The following is an 18257-nucleotide window of genomic DNA, read 5'->3' as shown; positions in this document are numbered from 1 at the left end:
GGAGGTTGTACCAGATGACCCACTGTGGTCCCTTTCACCCTGACCCATTCCGTGATTCTGCGAAGGCAGCACTCGGCGCCTCACGCCCTCACAGCGCAGTCGACGCTAGAGAGCACGGCCGCCGTGACTCCTCCCGCGCAGCACTGAGGGACCCCACCCAGGATCCTCATGGGCTGCCCAGGGTCGCCGCTCCACCTCCCGCCCCGGCCGCACCTCTCTCAGCACCGCCCCCGCCGCCCAAGATGGCGGCCCCGCCCGCCCCCACAATGCCCCGCGCGCAGCTGCTGCGCTTCCGGGTGCGGGCCCAGGAGGGCGGCGGGCCCAGTGTGGCGGGCGGAGGGCGAGGCTGCTTCGGGCGGATGCGAACGAGCGGGCGGCCGGTGCCGGAGGGAGCCGCGCCCGGACCATGAGGCTCCGACTGTGGCTGGTGCCGGCCCTGGTGCTGTTGTGGGGGCCGGGCGGGCTGGAGGCGCTGGGGCGCCCGCCGCGCTCGCAGCGCTATGGTGAGGGCAGGGCGCGACCACGGCAACCGCGGGGGAGGGAGGGAGGGAGGGAGGGAGGGAAAGAGGGAGAGACCACTGCGACAGGGCGGGGGAGTGGGGGGACACCCCCACCTCTGAGAGGGGTCAGTGATGGGGTAACGTATGCGGTGGTGAGAGGGGAACCCCTGGCTCTTACAGGGGTTATGGTGATGGGTAATGCGAGGGGTGGGGGCAGAGGGCACACCCACCTCTAGCAGGGCTCTGTGATGAGTAGTGTGTGGGGTGAGGAGAGACCATCCCCTTTAGCTGAAGGCATCGCGGATGGGCAGCGTTTGGGGGCCACCGCTCTCTGCAGGGGGCCAGTGAGACCCCGTTATCTTCACACTCGAGTTCTTCTATGGAGTTTTCCTCACAGGAGTCTGCGTTCTGTTACGGCGGGATAATCACAGAACGGGTCGAATTGGAAGGGACCACAGTGGGTCTCCTGGTCCAACCTCCCTGCTCAAGCAGGGTCATCATGGAGCACATGAGCACATGGGACAGGATTGTGTCCAGATGGTTCTTGGAATATCTCCAGTGAGGGAAACTCCACAACCTCTCTGGGCAAAATCATGTAAATGGCTTTCCTTCATAACTCTGTTTGGAGAGTCGCTGCCAGAGCCCGAAGCTGTTGGAGCTGAATGTGACCTCTGGAAAAGCTTGACATAGGAGAGAACCTGCTGCCTTGTTTAACTTCCGCAAACAGTTCTGTGTCTAAGCTTTCACTTTGCGATGAAGAAGTTGCAAACTTTTGTTCGATAAACAAAAGCTTATAATTGAAATGGCAGATGAGCTCTTGCGAGAGGCAGTGGTCATGTCTGACCCAGTCAGATGTCCTGTCTCCAGCTGGGGAGGCCTGTGGTGACTGCTTCAAGTCTTCTTTCTTTGCTTAGATCTCTCAGCAGATTTCCCTACGGGCGTCCAGGCTGCACCTCTGTTCCCCTCTCCCACACCTGAGGTGGACTTGTGGTTCTGGGCAGACCTGAGCAGTTGGTGACTGCAGGAACCTGGGGAGGATGAGGTTCAGTGGTGGATGCTCCAGAAAGTGTAACAGAAACAAAACAAACACAGCCTGTCCTTTCAGCATCAGGCAAGTCAGGGAGGCTCCGGGACAGAGGTTGTATCTTGGGCCGTCAGATTTTTATGCCTTCTAAAGGACCTGTCTGTTATGAATTTGTGTAACCTTTATCTGGCAGCTTTTGTGTTCTTGGCCTATCTACCACCATACCTGCACTATTCAGTTTTATGAAATACTGCCTAGAGGAAGACCTCTTTTCTTCTGTTTCTAGGCTTTGATAATTTCTTCTGTCAGAAATGGTCAATATGGAAGAATTATTAATTTTCTTCACACCATCAGTGACTTACAGACCTATGTAATTTGTCTCTTTTGTACTATCCTTTTTTTTTAAATCAGAAAATATTAGTCTATATAATAGTTCTTAGTATGGGGAAAAAATAATGACTTTATTCCTTACTTTTGTCTATATACTTTATATCTCATGAAGTATATTTTTATTTATTTGATATGGATGCCCAGAGCTGCAAGGAAGTATTTGTGATACAAAGGTAGCATGGATTTATAGCGAAGAATGCTTACGATTTTGTTTTATTTCTGATGTTTCATAGTCACTTCAAGCTCTCTTTTCTTTTTAGTTTTTTTTTTTTGTGGTAATAACTACACTGAAATAATTTGCCGTGTAGATTTATTTTCCTCATGTGTTATTTCACACATTGAATTTCATCAAATACTTTGTTCTGTTGTTCAGTAAACTAAATATGCAAAAGCATTTTGTGAGGGAGTTTGAAAAGTCCTGGTGTGCTACATTAACTGTTGTATTTACCCACACACTCCTGTTCTCTCAGAATGCTAATATATATGAGGCACTACTTTCCTAGTAGCTTCTTTAGCCACAAGTCTAGTAGCTCGCACTTTGTTGTTATTATTACCTGTTTTTCAGGTAAGGACATTGAGCATATTTGTTGATTAGGTCCCTGGGTGGTACCTGGACTGGAAATTGGTCCTTTCAGGCCACCTGCAGCAACACCAGTGGCACTGTACTTGCCTACCACAATTAGTAGTTGATCAGTTATATTTTTGCAGTGCTTTATAACTGTTGGGTTAATACATTCATATCCGGTTGATTTATTGGTCTTTTCCTTGGCTTGTTTTAAAGCCTCTTTCCTTGAGTCTCAGAAGCAGGTCTTTAAATATATCCTGTCAAGACAAGCTTTCAGGGAGCTTTTTAGTCTCTTCTGCAGTGAATGCTAAGGTCAATTACTGCCTTACTTTTTGGTGCTGGCCTTTAGCATCCATTCTTGGGCCTGTATTTGCAGCTTACTTGTTTTACAAGCCCCTTTGGTTATTTAGCTGTGTGGTTTTCATAAAATAAATAATATTTCAAGTATTAGCTTTATGTCTTCTACAAGGTGCTTTTCAAAATACCTTGGCCTACTTTATTGTGATTTTATGTTCGTCTTCTGCTGGAGTTCTGTTGTTGTCATCTTACACACAGCTTGGTTTTCTGAAATACCATCTTTTCCTTCTAATAATGTCAATGTTACTATTTTGAAAGCTCTTTTTAACCACAGCCTGAGTTTTAGGAACTGAAATCAGATTTCTGGTGAGTAGTATCCTTAAGGACGTTTCAGGAACTAACATTTTGTGATTTCTATTAAGAACTTTCTTGCTTATTTCTCTGAGTTCAGTTTTTCAAGAAGAAAAAAGTATACAGTGAAAAAAAAGAATTTGACAAAGAACGGAATATGGAGATAAAAAGATGCGGGTCATTTTCCATCTTTTTTCAGCTGAAGTAATCTTAGGGTGTGGTGCTTCGGCAGTCTAAACGGATCTAAAATGGGACTGCCACAGTCCTGGCCTCGGCTTTCTGATCCCTTCTCCGTTCCTGTGAGCACATTCATGGACCTGAGCTGCCTGGAAGTTAATCTCTTTTTTCACTCGTTGGGATTTTTGGGTTTTTTTTGTTTGGGGTTTTTTGTTTTGTTTTCAGTAAGGGGTGGAGTGTCTGCATTCCGGTATTTTCTCTTTGTGGAGTCCATTCCCTGGAGCAGCTCACGGTGTGACTGTCCAAGCATCTGCCCCTTGTTTTTGGGGTAGTGGTTGTGCTCCAGGTGAGGGATGAAGGCAGGATGGTGTCCACCTCAGTTTGCCTTTGGGCAGACTCTTTTTAATAACATTGACGTCAGGGATTAATTTCTGGGAGAAGTGGGACTCTACTTGTCAATACAGTGATTGATATTATAGTTTTGTTCCTGAAAAATTAACGTCAACTCTTTCAAAATTTTTCTCTTTGTTGTTGTTTATCTCTGAAGATAAACTTTTATAGCTGTGAAATATTCCTGCTGTTTGTCTTGGAGCTCAGACATATTTGAATGATAACAGAGCTTAGTGTGCTTGAAAAGAATAACAGTGCAAAGACCCAGCTTGGGTGCTGTTCAGTAGGTCACTGAATATATCTAAAGAGCTGCTTGAGTCTGTATTACAACACAGTGGAACTAGTTGAGTGCTGCCACTAAGCTGTGTGCATCCAGGATTGCCCAGAACAGGGTCTGCATGTAAAATGGGTCTGACTCTATTGTTGCCTCTTTTAAATGAGAACTCTTCATCACAAGCTTGGTAGGGAACTAAAACAAGATAGTTGTTCCTATCCTGGCAGATGATATTCTTTGAATCACCTGCTGACAGTCTTTTTCTAATGTCAAATTGGTCTAATCAAATCTGAGACAGGTAACCTGAGCTTCACCAGTTTTTTTCTCCACACTGCTGAAATACCACAAAAAAGTTCAAAACAAGCTGCATCAGCTGAAGAAATGGCCCATTATAAATGGTTTGGTACAAACCTATGTAATGCACATCAGAAGACTAGAATTTACAAGTTGTTGAGTGAAAAAAACCAAATGGTAGTAGTGTTGATGAGTAAACTGGGGGAGCTGAGTGATACAAAGGGCAGCATAAATTGATTTGCAGTCAGTTTGAATTCTCCTTCACTCTTGGTGTGACAAAAATGCAGGAGGTCCATAAGGCCAGGAATGTAAGTGACTGCCGAAGTGTTAAAGGGTTGGAAGTTTAGCTCAGAGTCAAGAATGTACAGTGTGATAATTAGTGACAAAATCTTTATGTAAGATTAAATTTCATCCTGCTGGATTGGAGCTTCTGTTGGAGATTAAGGAATAACCTAGGTGAGGGTCAAATGATTCATTTTCCCAGCATAGTTTGCCTTTTTTTTTTGTTACTGTTTCTTATCCCATTTCGATATCCTTTGAAGTAAGATGACTGTTTTAGATGGAGCTAGTTTTGCAGTTTGAGCCCACAAGCTGAAGGTTGAGAGTGTCTCACCGTGCACCGTGTGGAGAAGAATTCAAGAACGCACAATCCTGCAGCATGTGATACGTGCCTGGGATGCTCTGGGATTATTTCAAAATCGTTGCAGGAATTTGTTGATGCCGTGTCTTTGTCTCCATATAAACAGCAAGCGCTTGGTGTAGAAGTGGCCTTATTGAATTCAAGTTATCAATGTAATTTTTGTGTCGTGGGTTAACAGTCTTTTCAGTGGAAGTACTTAATATCAAGGTTTTAAAGCACTTTTCTCAGGTTTGTTTTCTTTTATTCATGTGAATCAGTCAATGTTTCCATTTCCAACAAAAAAAAAGTTATTGAAGTGTAATTTCTGAGAGAAGTACTCAAAGTCAACAAAAAGAAGAATGTCTACACTAGATTAAATTCTACTTAGTACGAATTACCTTTAACTGTTGCAAGATTTTTGTAATGGGAACATAATCCAGTGCTCAGCATGAGTTTGGTTTTCAGTATTGCCAATTTGTTCTGACCTTTAAGCAGACAAAAACTAAAATTCCTGTTTGCACTTAAGGTTTGGGGTGGTTTAATTTTCCTTCCCCTCCCACTGTAGAACCTGACAACTTCCCTACTGCTGTACGTTTCTGATAGCAGCAGTGACTCATCTCAGCTTCATGCTTTTGCCACTCTGGAATTTTTGTGTGCATGTGCAGAAGCCCTGATGTGGCTGCAAGGGCCAAGCAAGGAAGTGCAGCCGGGCAGCTCCTCAACCCAGAGTTCTCCTGGTTGCATTCAAACATTGCATTAGGATTTAATTGTGCCTTTAGTAGTTGGTAGAGATTTATCTTTGAGGCAGAAGTTTATATTTAACTTTGGTTATAAACAGATTGATTCCCCCCCAGCTTTTTTATAAACTGCAGGAGTCTGAGTTTGCCTGTTTCCCAGACTGATCATGGGAAGTACTTCACTGTGAAACCAAGAACAGGTTACTTTAACAAAGAGCAGTTTATCCTGCTGTCCTGTTCTGCAAATTTTATGTGCAACACACAAACTTGCTTGTTTTGGGGATATCCTATAACCCTCTTAATAATTCTAATGGTCTTCTTGATGTCTTTTATTCTTGCAGGTTTATGTGACAGTACTGCCCATCTTTATGTCACTTATGCCCTTTATGTCACAATATCCATCCCTGTCTTCCTGTGTTGCTCTTAATATGCATTATTTGTACCTTTTTTCCTCCTCTGTACTTGCATTTTTAACTTGTGTGTGTGCATGGACTGGCAAGTGGGAAGGGAAGGGAAGGGGACTCTGTTATGCAGGGAAGGGGGCTCTGTTATGCAGGGAGGCACCTACAGCTACCACCCACTTGATGTTGATCCATAATTACTGAGCTGTTGAACAACAACATGGTATCCCTTGGTTTCCTTTCTCACTTTTTCAGATTGTTACTGAAATTGTAAAGTTCTGCCCCTCAGTACCTGTGAGGTGCCTTGAATTTTAGAGGGTCATGTTTGAGTCTAAAGTCATATCCACAAGGAGAAGAAACACAGTGAGAAGTGGAGAAGGGGTTGGACTCAGAAGTGTAGTCAGACAGTAATTAGTCTCTGCATAGAATCAGCTCCGCTCAAACCTTTTTGGTGACACAGCAGGATTTTGTGATGTGGTATCTAAGCACAGTAGTGAGGCTTGCAGTTCTTTTGAGAGCCAGACAAATTATCTGTTTTCAGAGAACACTGCATCCTGTGACTTTCTGCAGGATATATGAAAGCATATGATTTGGGGGTGTGTTGAGTTGCGTTTTTCTGAGCATCAAGTCACATGATGATATTCTGGTGTAAGATGGAATGGCCCTTGTTTCACTTTGACCATGAGGATGTTAATTCAGTGGGCTTCCTTATTTTTAATAATGTCAATATTTGAGCAGGTTGTTGCATTCTTTTATTTGTTTCTTCAAGAAGTGATCTGCTGTCCTTAATAGGACAGATTGAGTTATTAAATCAAGTAGATCCAATAGTATAAGTTTTGTTCTTCATTAGTCCCTATTTAAGACGTGTTCAGTGAAGGAAATAATTTGCAAGGTTGGAAGTGTGTGAGGTAACGTGTAGGAGCCATTGTAGGTATTCAACTGTATTCATAACCACCAGAAATAGCAGTTTAATTGTCTGTACAGCTTCTGCTAAACAGAATTTGCACCCTTAATACTCCCACTGCCCAGAAACAGATGTCTGTTTTACTGTAGGAAAAAAACTTTGGAGTTAAAGGTGCAGCTATATGAATAAGTTTTTCCTGAGATGAGCTAAAGAGTGTTTAGAAGTTGTTAGGTTTTCCATGATATCCATCACTGGGCATGTCTGAATGTGTGATAAGCAGAGTGTGGTTTGCCCTGTGTGACTGCAGAAGTGCACCTTGGAGGAGCTGGTGGACAGTAACTCGGCAGGGCGAGGACTGGGTAACCGTACCCTGAGGCCTCGTCTGCACTGCTGACTAACTGAATCTGGGCACTCTGTTTTCTCACATGGCTTAGCAAGTTTGGTGTAGTTGGGATTGAGTAAAATACATGCCTTCTAAAACATTGGGCAGTGCTGACATGGCTGGCCATTCCTACTAACAGGTTTGTCTAGAAATGTACTTAAACAGAGTGTTAAGCCTTATCCTGTTAAGGTCTATAAGAATACTGACGTGTTTGGTTCCTGCTTTGAACCTGTTTCTCACACAAGTTCTTCTGTTTATATGTACTTGATGAACAAAACAGCAGCCGCTCTTTGGTGGAAACAAGTAAACATGATTTATCTAAACTGTTAAAAGCATGGGCTGTTTTGTGTGGGATAAGTGTTTCAATTCACTTTGTTTTCTGTCTTTGGCAATGGCTCTGTACCAGATGTACTGGAGAAAGATGTAACAGCATGTGCAATGAGCTGTTATGGAACAGCTTTCCCACAGATGGACCTTCTCAACACTTCCTCTTCATCAGCAGTCGCCTAAAAGCAGTGTAAACTGTTAAAGAGGTACCCACAAAAATTTAGGCATGACTGCATCACCTCCTACCTCATAAAGACCGTTTGTGTGCCCGGTTGAAATACAAATATATTTGCCCTCTCCGTTAGCAGTCCCTGGAATGGTGCTGCAGTCAAACCATCCCACTGTATGGCAGCCAGTGAGCAGCTGTTACCACAAGCACAAGGGCAGCTGTTTTATGTGGGGTTATGGAGACCTGCTTTAGCTCATGGGGTTCAGGTTGGAAAGACTCCAGTCCATGTTTCCTGGTCTAAATTCTGACTGAGGCTCTGAATTATGTTTCAAGTGACTATATTTGGTTACTTTAATTGAAGTATTTTAGTGTACTAAGAGCCTATAAAAGTAAATAGTAACAATAAGGAATACGGAGTCCTTCAGTCACTCCCCAGCTGAATCAGAAAAATTGTTATTAGTTAACTGCTCATAAGCTTTTGATAGGGGTTTGATACCCACTGGAAATCAGCTTGGGATCAGGAGCCAGGTTGTAGTAGATGACTGCCACTCGAAATAGAGGCTGGAACCCTTTTTTGGGCATATGACAATGATTTCACAATGCAAAATCCTCCTGAGTGTGTTTGCTGTGCTCGTTCTAGGACTGCTGTCTGTAGGCTTGTCATCCCATTCCAACGCCTTTGATAGATTTATTTCTGCTTTTATTCCCTTTGGGATGGTTGGAGAAATAACTGCAATCATTCCTGCAAACCCCTCTGATTATCTTGTGGTCATTTTTAAATCCTGAAAGTATTTTTTTTTTAATATTGTTTGATATTTTGGGTTTGTTAGAGACATTTTCTATCATGAGATAATTGTGAAGAGAGTTTTTAAAAATATTAATTATATCTTCTGGGTTAAAACTTCATGCTTCTAGATAAGCTTAACCTTTCTATAAATAATGCAGTGCAAAAGAATTCTTATGAAATGGCTGACTTGCCACATATACTTGTTGATTTCCGGGCAATAGATGGGGCATGAGATCATGGGAATTTACTGTTGGCTTATGAAAGCTGAGCTGGTTGGAGAAGGGTGACATTGGTATTTGAATGGGTAGCTGAGCACTGGAAGAGAAACCTCTTCTTTTGAAATACAAGCAGTGGCCTTGAACTCCGTGATCTCAGCTCTTGCCCAACACATTCTTGAGCTCTTTGCTGCTGGAGTAGCCTGCTGCGATGCCCAGAGTTTCTTTAAAGGATACTTGCCTATGTTAAGTCTGAAAGTCTAGTTAGTGCCAGGAGGATTTTAGCCCTGAAACAAGGTGAAAAAACAGAGGGAACGGTTGGTGAGTTCAAAGTTAGGAGCAGAGGAAGAATCACTGCTGTGGATTTCTTCTCAAGAGCTTTGGGATACCGTCTTTGTCACTGATGTTCCTTCCCTGTCTCTCTTGCAGACCCAAGATGTGTATATTCTTGGGAGGTTCCCATGCAGGAAAGAAGGTGCAATGAGGTGAAGGCTGGTGACAATAAATAACTGGAATATCAGGGTGGAATTAAGGTGTTCTCCAAAAAGACAGGAATGTGGAAATCTAGGAGGGGTTCAAAGGAAAGGAACCAAAAGAAAGTGGTTTGGGAAAATCTGAGTCAGCTCAGTGCTGTTGAAGCCCATGGAAAATGGCTCTTGGACCATAGTGAAGATAATGAGGAAGGAATGCTGAAAAGATTTTCAAACTTGAGTAAAAAGTAGTCAAGTATATGCTTGCTGTGGCTCCTATCCACAGACTGCTGTACAGTTGGACTCTGTACAGTTCTATGTTTTGTTTAAAATAATGACACTTCATCTTTTATTTTCAATAAGCCATGACCAGGAATTAATTTTTCACAATATCAACATTGTACAGAAAAATTTTGGTTTAAATGTGTTACCAATATATTTTTTTCATGTCTGTCTAATACCATAATTAGTTAACAGATTTATGTCTAGGAGCAGCATGTCTTAAGCCTTTACTTATGTTGTAAGTAAAATTAAAAGCAAACAAATTTAGGAAGGGTAAGAGGAAATATGAACAAGTGCATTCTTGTTTCAGAGTTACAGGAACTAGGAGTGTCCTATGTTTCATTTATTACTTCAACAGTCATCTTACTCATCTTCATGAGATTTTTAGGTCTTGTTCTTACTACCCTTCTTGTGTCGCTGTGAGGCATTTCCAGAAGGGTGTTTGTGTATATTGAGGTGTTTGTGTATATTGACTTCTGAAGTTCTTGCCTACCAAATAAAAAACTAATTTTTTTGGCAGACTTTTCAGTTCTCTTGCCATGAAACTGAGACGTTTTGTCTGGCCATAGTGGCAACTGCATCTTGCTCTTTGGCATAACTTTCCCTTGGTTCTGGTCTGCACTTTGCAGGCAGAGGTGAAAAAGGACAGAAGTAGTGTTTTGTAGCTGGGATTGTGCCTCTTGGGCAGACCTGGTCCTTGGCAAATCCCCAAACAGTACAGCAGTGGTAACACACCTTAGCTTCATGCCCCATGTACCACATGCTTGGTTTGTATCAGAAAACAGTATATCAACATTTAATTGAGGGGTCTGCTCTAGCTGTGGTGAAAGAATCTCAAGTTTAATTAAAATAATTTAGAACTAGAAGGTTTAATTATGTTTTGGGTTTTTTTCTGAGTTGATTTCCCTGGCTGTCCCTACCCTCCTCCTAGGTGGTTCTGGATGAGGGTTCTGGATGTCGGACCGTAAACAATGAATTATAATGGGCTTTTTAAGGAAAAGCAGTACTTTGGGAGGTTTTAGGTATTTGCTCACTGCGTGGCTCTAGTGAACCAGATCTGCAGCACTAACGATGAAGGCACTGCCCAGCAGCTGGGCACAGAAGGGGAAAAACCCCGCATCAGAAAGGAAGGTGAGGAAACTTGCCTTTGTGTATCACCCAAAACACGTGGTAATCGATTGCAGGTGCTCCCGACCTGTGGGTTGTAAACAGAAATCAGGAAATCACAACTGCACTGCCCTTCCTGTGTTGCTTAACGGCCGGGGAGGAGCAGCCGAGTAGGGAGAAGCCTGGGAACCGCTGCTTGGTGGCTTCTGCTGCCCAAGAAAGCAGCCGTGTCGCCCACCCGTCACTCTGCTAGTGGGTCTGGTACAGGGCCAGGAGGGCTGTGAGGATCAGCTTTGCTTCTGCGGCTCCCTCACTTCTGTGTACACAGGCACATGTGTGCATGTACACTGATGGTTAATTCTCCCCACCTACCCCCTCTCAAAAAACTTGCCTTGCGCCGATCAGTGCATCCATTCTTAAAGCTTTCTTGGGCTTTAGAGGCGTGGATTTGGGGATAAATGATGGCACTGAGTGCCAGGTTTAAAAAAACCCCACATTACTTCAAGAACTATACTTTATGTAGATTTCACGGTGGCAATCTTTGTTTGTTGCACAAGAGCCAGTAAACCAGCTTATTAGTGATGCTGCTTACTTAAAAGTCCAATAAAACATGTGAGGTTATTTGTCTGGGTGGTGTAAGCTGGTGATAAGGGGCTCTGAAGGAAGGCCATCTTCCTTAACAAAAAAAGGAAGCTACTTTGGTAGCTCTCAGGTCTGGTTTAGAAGCATAGCTGGAAATGGAGGGGAAAGAAACAGAATTTTTTTAATAAAGAATTTCTGGATGAGCACTTCAGTCTCTTGTAAAACACGTCTGACTCCTCATTTGGTGCCATGAAAAGAGCAAACACCTCTGGCTGAGAAGGAAGACAGTGATGTGGGAATAAGGGCCTTTGGTTAAGGCTGTAAATAGCAGTTGATAGAAGTGTGAAGGTGGTTGTCAGGTGTCCCACTGGGTGATGTGTGCTCCAGAGAAGGAAGAGTGCAGATGGGTGCTCTAGTGAAGGAATGCCTTAGGAAACAGCAGCAGGCTTTATCAGCAAGAGTCAAACACTGTTGGCAGCCATCATGGTGCCCTTGTTAGTGGTGGAAACACCTGCAAAGTATTGATCTGAATTTGTAATGTGTGTGCTGCTCCCCATAGGAGTTCAGGCATTTGGTCTCCTTCTTCTGAACAAGTTTTCATATTCTGAGTTTGAAAATCAAAGGAGTTTTGTATGGTGGTAAGGTATTGGGAAACCAGGGTACCTGAGGGTGCATCATATGAGTTGCTTTGTTAATCAGTTCTGATTGATGATGCAATGCAGATGTCTGTTTTCTGTCTACTGTTGGACAGAAAGGTAAAAAATGCAGTCCCAATCTGGAGTTAGTTTGGTATAAGTCTCCTAGGCTAAACTTCCTTAGATTCATATGAGGACCAGCAGGTGAGGAGAGTGATTCACCCCAGAGAAACAGGGACATTCTCCACCATTTAGTTTCTGGGGGGCAGCCAAGGAGGGCATTAGCTGTGCATTGTTGTGGCAGTAAAAGTGATGGATTAGTTGCTCAGAAATTGCTATAACAAGTGAACTAAACTCTTTGTTTGTCTCTCTCAGATTGTGTCTTATCTCACTCTGATTTCTAGTTGCGTACGCAACATGCACCTTTACAGAGATGTGCAATAGTTATCCTAAAATTAGAGCAAACTGTGGTCTTGCTGTTGAAATGGGTGGCTCTGGTTTGCTCTTTTTCTGTGTGTGCATTTGGAAGAGAGTCTTTTTAAACTGAAATTTTCCTTGTTGGTCTTCCAGACACAGTTGAGTCCATGCTTTCAGACTACGACATCCTTTCTCAGTCTAGCATCCAGCAACACTCACTGAAGAAGAGGGACCTCCAGCCTGAGACACACGTAGAGAGGCTCTTAAGTTTTTCAGCCCTGCAAAGGTAATTAAATGAAATAGCATAATATTTTCCTTCAGTTTGTGATTAATAATGTGCAGTTTCAAACCCAGAAATAGTTATCTTGTTTTCTGTCATGACTGGCCAGTTCTTTTAAGTTAGTCATCTCCATGGTTATATGACTTCAGAGATACACAGAGGAAAGGAGAAAATAAGTTATGTTGTATGGCTCTGATTGCTGAAGTGGCAGTGATTTAGGATTTCTTTTGCTTTGTTCTAGGCTTTAGTTTCATGTAGATTACTTCCACTGATTGGGTTGGATCCCAGTTATACCTCATCTGGCAACATTGTCATACTTCTTGACTGTCCTCTGGTTCTTGAAAATCTCAGCCTTCCCTTTGAGTAGCACATGTGATGTGTTGCCCAGGAGATGTATTTTTTTTCACAGAGGTTTAATTGTCTTCCTACTGAATGTAAACTTTCCATTAAATAAAGCAGTTCTAATCTTTTTTGTGATGTTGTTGTAAGATGGGAAAGAGAAGCACAGATGAAAGGGGAAGGAGAGATAGAAGGGAGCAGGCATGATGATTCTAGGGATTTTATTCTGGAAGTCAGAAAAGTGCCTTATAGGCATTTGAGTGCTGAAATTGGTAATCTAAAATGGGGATGAGGATGAGAATAATGCTTTATATTAACAAATATACATCGATTTTGTTCATATGACATCTTTGTTTACTGTGTTCTCATATGCCTTTCCCCTGTGTCATTTACAACTGTCATGCAAGTTGTGCATAATTTTTGAGTTTCTAAATGCTGGGGGGGGGAGGAAATTTTTAAGTACCAAGTATGAAAGGTTAACGGGATCAAATGTCTGATTGTCCCTGTTTTGCACTGCCTTATGCACCCTGACTTTGCGGTGAGGTTGCAATACTGCCAATGATGATGACAGAATGATTGCAGAGCAGCATGCCAAAAATCTTTGACCCAAAGACCACATAAGAAACCTTATGGGCTCTTGGTTTATAGAGAAGGTTCTCCACTTATTTCTTGGGATAACCTTTACTTTTTGTGACAATATATCATAAAAAATGTAGAGAGTTCAGATTTCTGTTTATGGTCTTCTGACTGTATTATTTCAGAAAATAAAAATCTTAAGCAGCGCTACAGGCTGGACACAGTGGCTGGACAGGGACCAGGCAGAAAGGGACCTGGGGGTGATTGACAGGGGACTGAACATGAGCCAGCAGTGTGCCCAGGTGGCCAAGAAGGCCAAAGGCATCCAGGCCTGTATCAGGAACAGCGTGGCCAGCAGGACCAGGGAAGTGATTCTTCCCCTGGCACTGGTTAGGCTGCACCTTGAGTGCTGTGTCCAGTTCTGGGCCCCCTCAGTTTAGGAAGGATATTGAGGTGCTGGAGCGTGTCCAGAGAAGGGCGACGAGGCTGGTGAAGAGCCTGGAGCAGAATTCTGATTAGGAGCTGCTGAGGGAGTTGGGGTTGTTTAGCCTGGAGAGGGGGAGGGTTTGGGGAGACCTTATCACTCTCTACAACTACGTGGAAGGAGATTGTAGCCAGGTGGGGATTGGCCTCTTCTCCCAGGCAACAAGCGACAGGACAAGAGGACACAGTCTTAAGCTGTGCCGGGGAGGTTTAGGTTGGACCATTAGGAAGAAGTTCTTCACAGAAGGAGTGATTGGGCTTTGGAATGGACTGGCCAGGGAGGTGGTACAGTCACTGTCCCTGGAGGTCTTTAAGAAAAGACTGCATGTGGCATTTAGTGCCATGGTCTAGTTGGCAAGGTGATGTTTGGTCATAGGTTAGACTCGATCTCATAGGTCTTTTCCAACCTAGGTGATTCTGTGATTCTGTAATATAGATGGGATAGTTAAAGAAATTCCTTGGTCTGATTTTTGCTTGACTGCAAATGGAGAAGGCACATCATGAGCAAACAGTGACTGTTTTGGATTTTGGGGGTTATTTTTTCTATTTTTTAATTAAACATCTGTGACGGTTTAAAATATTTACAGTTATGAATTATTAGGTATATGTTTTTGTAGCCAGCTTATCAGAATTAATGCTTTGTAATGTCTTTTGGACCCTCAGTAAAATGATGACTGAATGTATCTGTTATGTGCATACTTTGCTTAAAAGTAAATATAAGTAAATTCTCTTACAGGCACTTTAAATTATACTTAACTGCAACTGCTGAACACTTTTCAGAAAAATTTCAAGCATTAATTGTGGATGGTGAAGGCAAGGAAAAGGAGTATCGTGTTCAATGGCAAGACTTTTTCACCGGACATGTCGTTGGTTAGTATGAAGTAGACTATGCCGAGAAACCAAAGCTTTGCAGGAGTCTCTTGGCCAGAGTAAATGGTGTATTTTCCTTATTTTTGTCAGATACAATTAGGATGAACAAATAAGCTTAATTCTTATGCCCTTTGGGTTTTCTGGTTTTGTTTTTGTGGTGTGTTTGGGGATTTATTTTTTTTTTAGGTTTGGTGGGTGGTAGAGTTTTTTTGAGCTATTGCACCCATGTTCTAAGATAGGACTCTTGTGTTTAGTTTGGCAGAACACAAAGGTATAATTTACTCAAGCTGTGGCTTGCAAATTATAATTTATTTTTTAAATGATGATGGTGGCTCTAATTCCAACTGGAATGTAGGACTTGTTCTGTGTCCCAGAACACAAAGACGAGGTAGAGGTGATGCAGTGATGCCCAGATTGCTCAGTTAAAAGAATTACAGTTCTTTGTAGATTACTTTTCTGTAAATAAAGCGTATCTCACTCCACTTTTGTCCAGCACTAATGCTTCTGCTAAGTTGTTTTTATTTCTATGTTGCCTATGTGATCTAGTGAGTCTTTTCCACTGGAGTCCAGGCTGACACCGTGAAACTGCTGTGTGATAATAGTTAGATGCACGCTGCTTTTGTTGGCAGAAATATTCTGTGTCCCATTACTAATCCCCAGAGCCATCTCAACACTTTCTGTAAAATTAAGAGTTACATCTGAGTCTTGTTGACTATGACCATTTTTTTCTTTGTACTGAACAGTTCTTCAGAGACCAAGGAAGGTAGTTTTGCACGAAGTTTAGAAACAATTAAAAAAACCCCTAACAAGCAGTGTAGGAGTGCATGTAAGCAGAGCTGAATTAATTTATATCTTCCTTGCTTATGTTAAAGGAGAGCATAATTCCAAGGTTGTGGCACATATTGGGGATGAAGATTTTACAGTGCGAATCAATACTGATGGAGAAGAATACAATATTGAGGTACTCTTTGCTGTGGGAAACTGTCTTCAAACAATCATTTTCTTTCCCTGTGGGTATTTCTCTTTCTAGTTAGTCACGTTTGACACCTCTGTAGCTCAGAGTAGACTTGGTGGTGGTGTTTGTTTTGGGGTAAGAAGGGAGAGGAAGGGAAGTGTGAAACCAGTGTGACTGTTGCAAATGTTGACTTTTATTAGTGAGTGTTGCAAATGTTGACTTTTATTAGTGACATTCTCTGATGGTTGCATGCTTTAGATACATCGGGCAGAAGGTATGTTTTAAACAGGAAAAGGTTTCAGAAACAGAAATGGATAACGATAGTAATTAGTGGTAATCATGTCTTCTAGAATAACAAACTGTGTGGCAGTCTGAGCAGAGTCGAGGTCTGTGGAGCTTTCTAAAATTTTGGCTGTGTTATGTTGTGGAATTTTTTCCATTCTTAAACCTTCATTTGAAAATCTGTTTTTTTATCTTAGAGCTTCATTTGTAAATCTGGTATTTTTCCCAACTCCCTTTTTTACCATGGTTTTTCACCATGTTCATTGCTTGTCTTATTTTAAACTGTGGGTTAAAAAAATATATTCAACAAGTATATAATTAGAGACTATCCTAATGACTTGTTCAGTGCAGTATATTCCCAGACACAAGCAGTATTAGAATGTTTGAATGACAGTAATTATGGCTGAGTGTTACATGGATATTGTAATTGTCTCCAAACCCAAAGATGCAGAATTATGGGTAGACTTTAGAAATCTAGTCATGTGAAAGTATAAAAATGTGATTAAAATATCCAAATCACTGCACTTGTGTTTTACATTACCAACATACAGTAGCTGTTTGATTATGATTTAAAGCGTTTTTGCGTCTGTGGTCCAGAGCAGTGTAAGTGCAGCCGACCCCCTTGCTCCTCGCTGCCTGTGTCCGTGCAGCTGAGGGCAGGCAGTGGTGTGCAGGCTCCAGCTCACTGTCGGTGTCCCCAGGTCAGCTTTTGCCCCTGACCAGCCCTGGATGAGATGATGCCTGTTTGCAGCCAGAGAGGGTGCCTGCCAGAGTCTGTTCCCAAAAGGCAGCATGGACAAAGCTGCTCCACTGTTGCTGCCTTTGTTTTTTCATGGTGCTCCTGTATCATTTGGAAAGGTTATGGACCTCTGTATAAACCACCTGTGCCCTCAGACCTTACCTCAGCATGTGAAACACTCAGTTTTGAGCTGCAGACATGTGGCTGCTGGACTGGCACAGCCTTCATGTTTTGGGACCTTTTTGCTGTGAACCGAAAGCACAGTGTGCTAAACTGAAAGCACAGTGTGCTAAATAATAGCTGTCTAAAGTTGCAAGAGCACTGCCTGAGGGCCAGAGGAGACCCAAACCCAGGTGCTCTGTGTTGTGGATGTGGACAGTCAGTGCTGCTTGGCTTTGGCCAAAGAACAGACCCTGTCCGTGCTGTATTTGGTGTTGCTGTAGCTGTTACATTCAGAAAAAATAGGATATGTTAGTAAAGTAAAAACTGCTCTGTTAAGATGATCTCAGAGTTTTGGATGCCCGTGTAGCATAAGAGAGCTGAATTCTGTTGACTTTCTCGGGGATGTCTTTTTATCAGTAGTAGACCTGTTGCTGTAGGTGAGGTTATCACAGTCTAGTGCATTTGTGTGTGGACACAGAAAGCTGTGGAGGTTTGATGGTACATACCTATAATTTTTTACTTATCTAGACTTAGTCTTTGCATTCCCAGCATTCCTAACTTCTTCTTGTGCTGTTAGCCACTGTGGAGATTCGTAGATGATGTGGAAGATGAAAGACTGCTGGTCTACAGATCTGAAGACATTAAAGACTTCTCAAGATTGCAGTCCCCCAAAGTGTGTGGTTATTTAAAGCTGAATGAAGAAGAACTGTTGCCAAAAGGACTGGAAGACAGGAAGCAAAACGAAGGTGAGTGTCCGTAGTTGGGAGAGCAGCATCTTTGAAACGCTTGAATCACTTGAATTCTGGCTGTGTTGGCAAGTAAGGTCAGAACCTGGGCAATAATCTGTGTTGCTGTTTCTAGTTTAACTGTTAGCTCTTTAAATTCACTGGGGGCATGAAGGTGGGTAGCAGCATTAACTCGTGCCCATTCCCCATCCACAAAAGCCCCAACAACTGATGAAAGGAAGATACTGTTGCTCAGGGCATATTTATTCCTGGCTTGTTGAATGGATGTTTGGCCCCACCAAAATGTAGGCTAAGGAGAGGAAGCCTTTTCATCAGGCCTGAGCAGTTTATGACAGCTGGCAGCAATGTAGGTACATGTTCTGAGATGAACATTCAGACAACTTTGTACTTCTGTGCACTGTGCAGCAGGACCTGTTTGGCCTTGATGGTCACTCGAGGAATCCATCTTGAGCTATGATGGGGTTTTGAGAGATTTCAATCCCTTTTTCCTCTGTCCTTTGCTGTGTCAGCAGAGGTTGGGATAATGACT

At 42.7% G+C, this 18257-nt stretch overlaps 1 protein-coding gene across 1 annotated transcript in view; it reads left to right on the top strand.

Annotated features, from left to right (window-relative positions):
• The first annotated feature begins 310 nt into the window (after positions 1-310).
• The window catches only part of ADAM17 (ADAM metallopeptidase domain 17), a 35322-nt gene continuing 17375 nt past the window's right edge, over positions 311-18257 (top strand). Inside the window, exons 1-5 of the mRNA XM_032684612.1 lie at positions 311-503; positions 12450-12582; positions 14711-14844; positions 15717-15805; positions 17560-17728. Of these exons, the coding sequence (XP_032540503.1) occupies positions 407-503; positions 12450-12582; positions 14711-14844; positions 15717-15805; positions 17560-17728 (622 nt within the window). The 5' untranslated portion in view covers positions 311-406. The remainder of the gene's footprint in view (positions 504-12449; positions 12583-14710; positions 14845-15716; positions 15806-17559; positions 17729-18257) is intronic.

This window comes from Chiroxiphia lanceolata, chromosome 3 (genome assembly GCF_009829145.1).
Source record: "Chiroxiphia lanceolata isolate bChiLan1 chromosome 3, bChiLan1.pri, whole genome shotgun sequence".
Lineage (NCBI taxonomy): Eukaryota > Metazoa > Chordata > Aves > Passeriformes > Pipridae > Chiroxiphia > Chiroxiphia lanceolata.
Note: the sequence above shows the minus strand (reverse complement) of the source record. Positions and strands in the feature narration are given on the sequence as shown.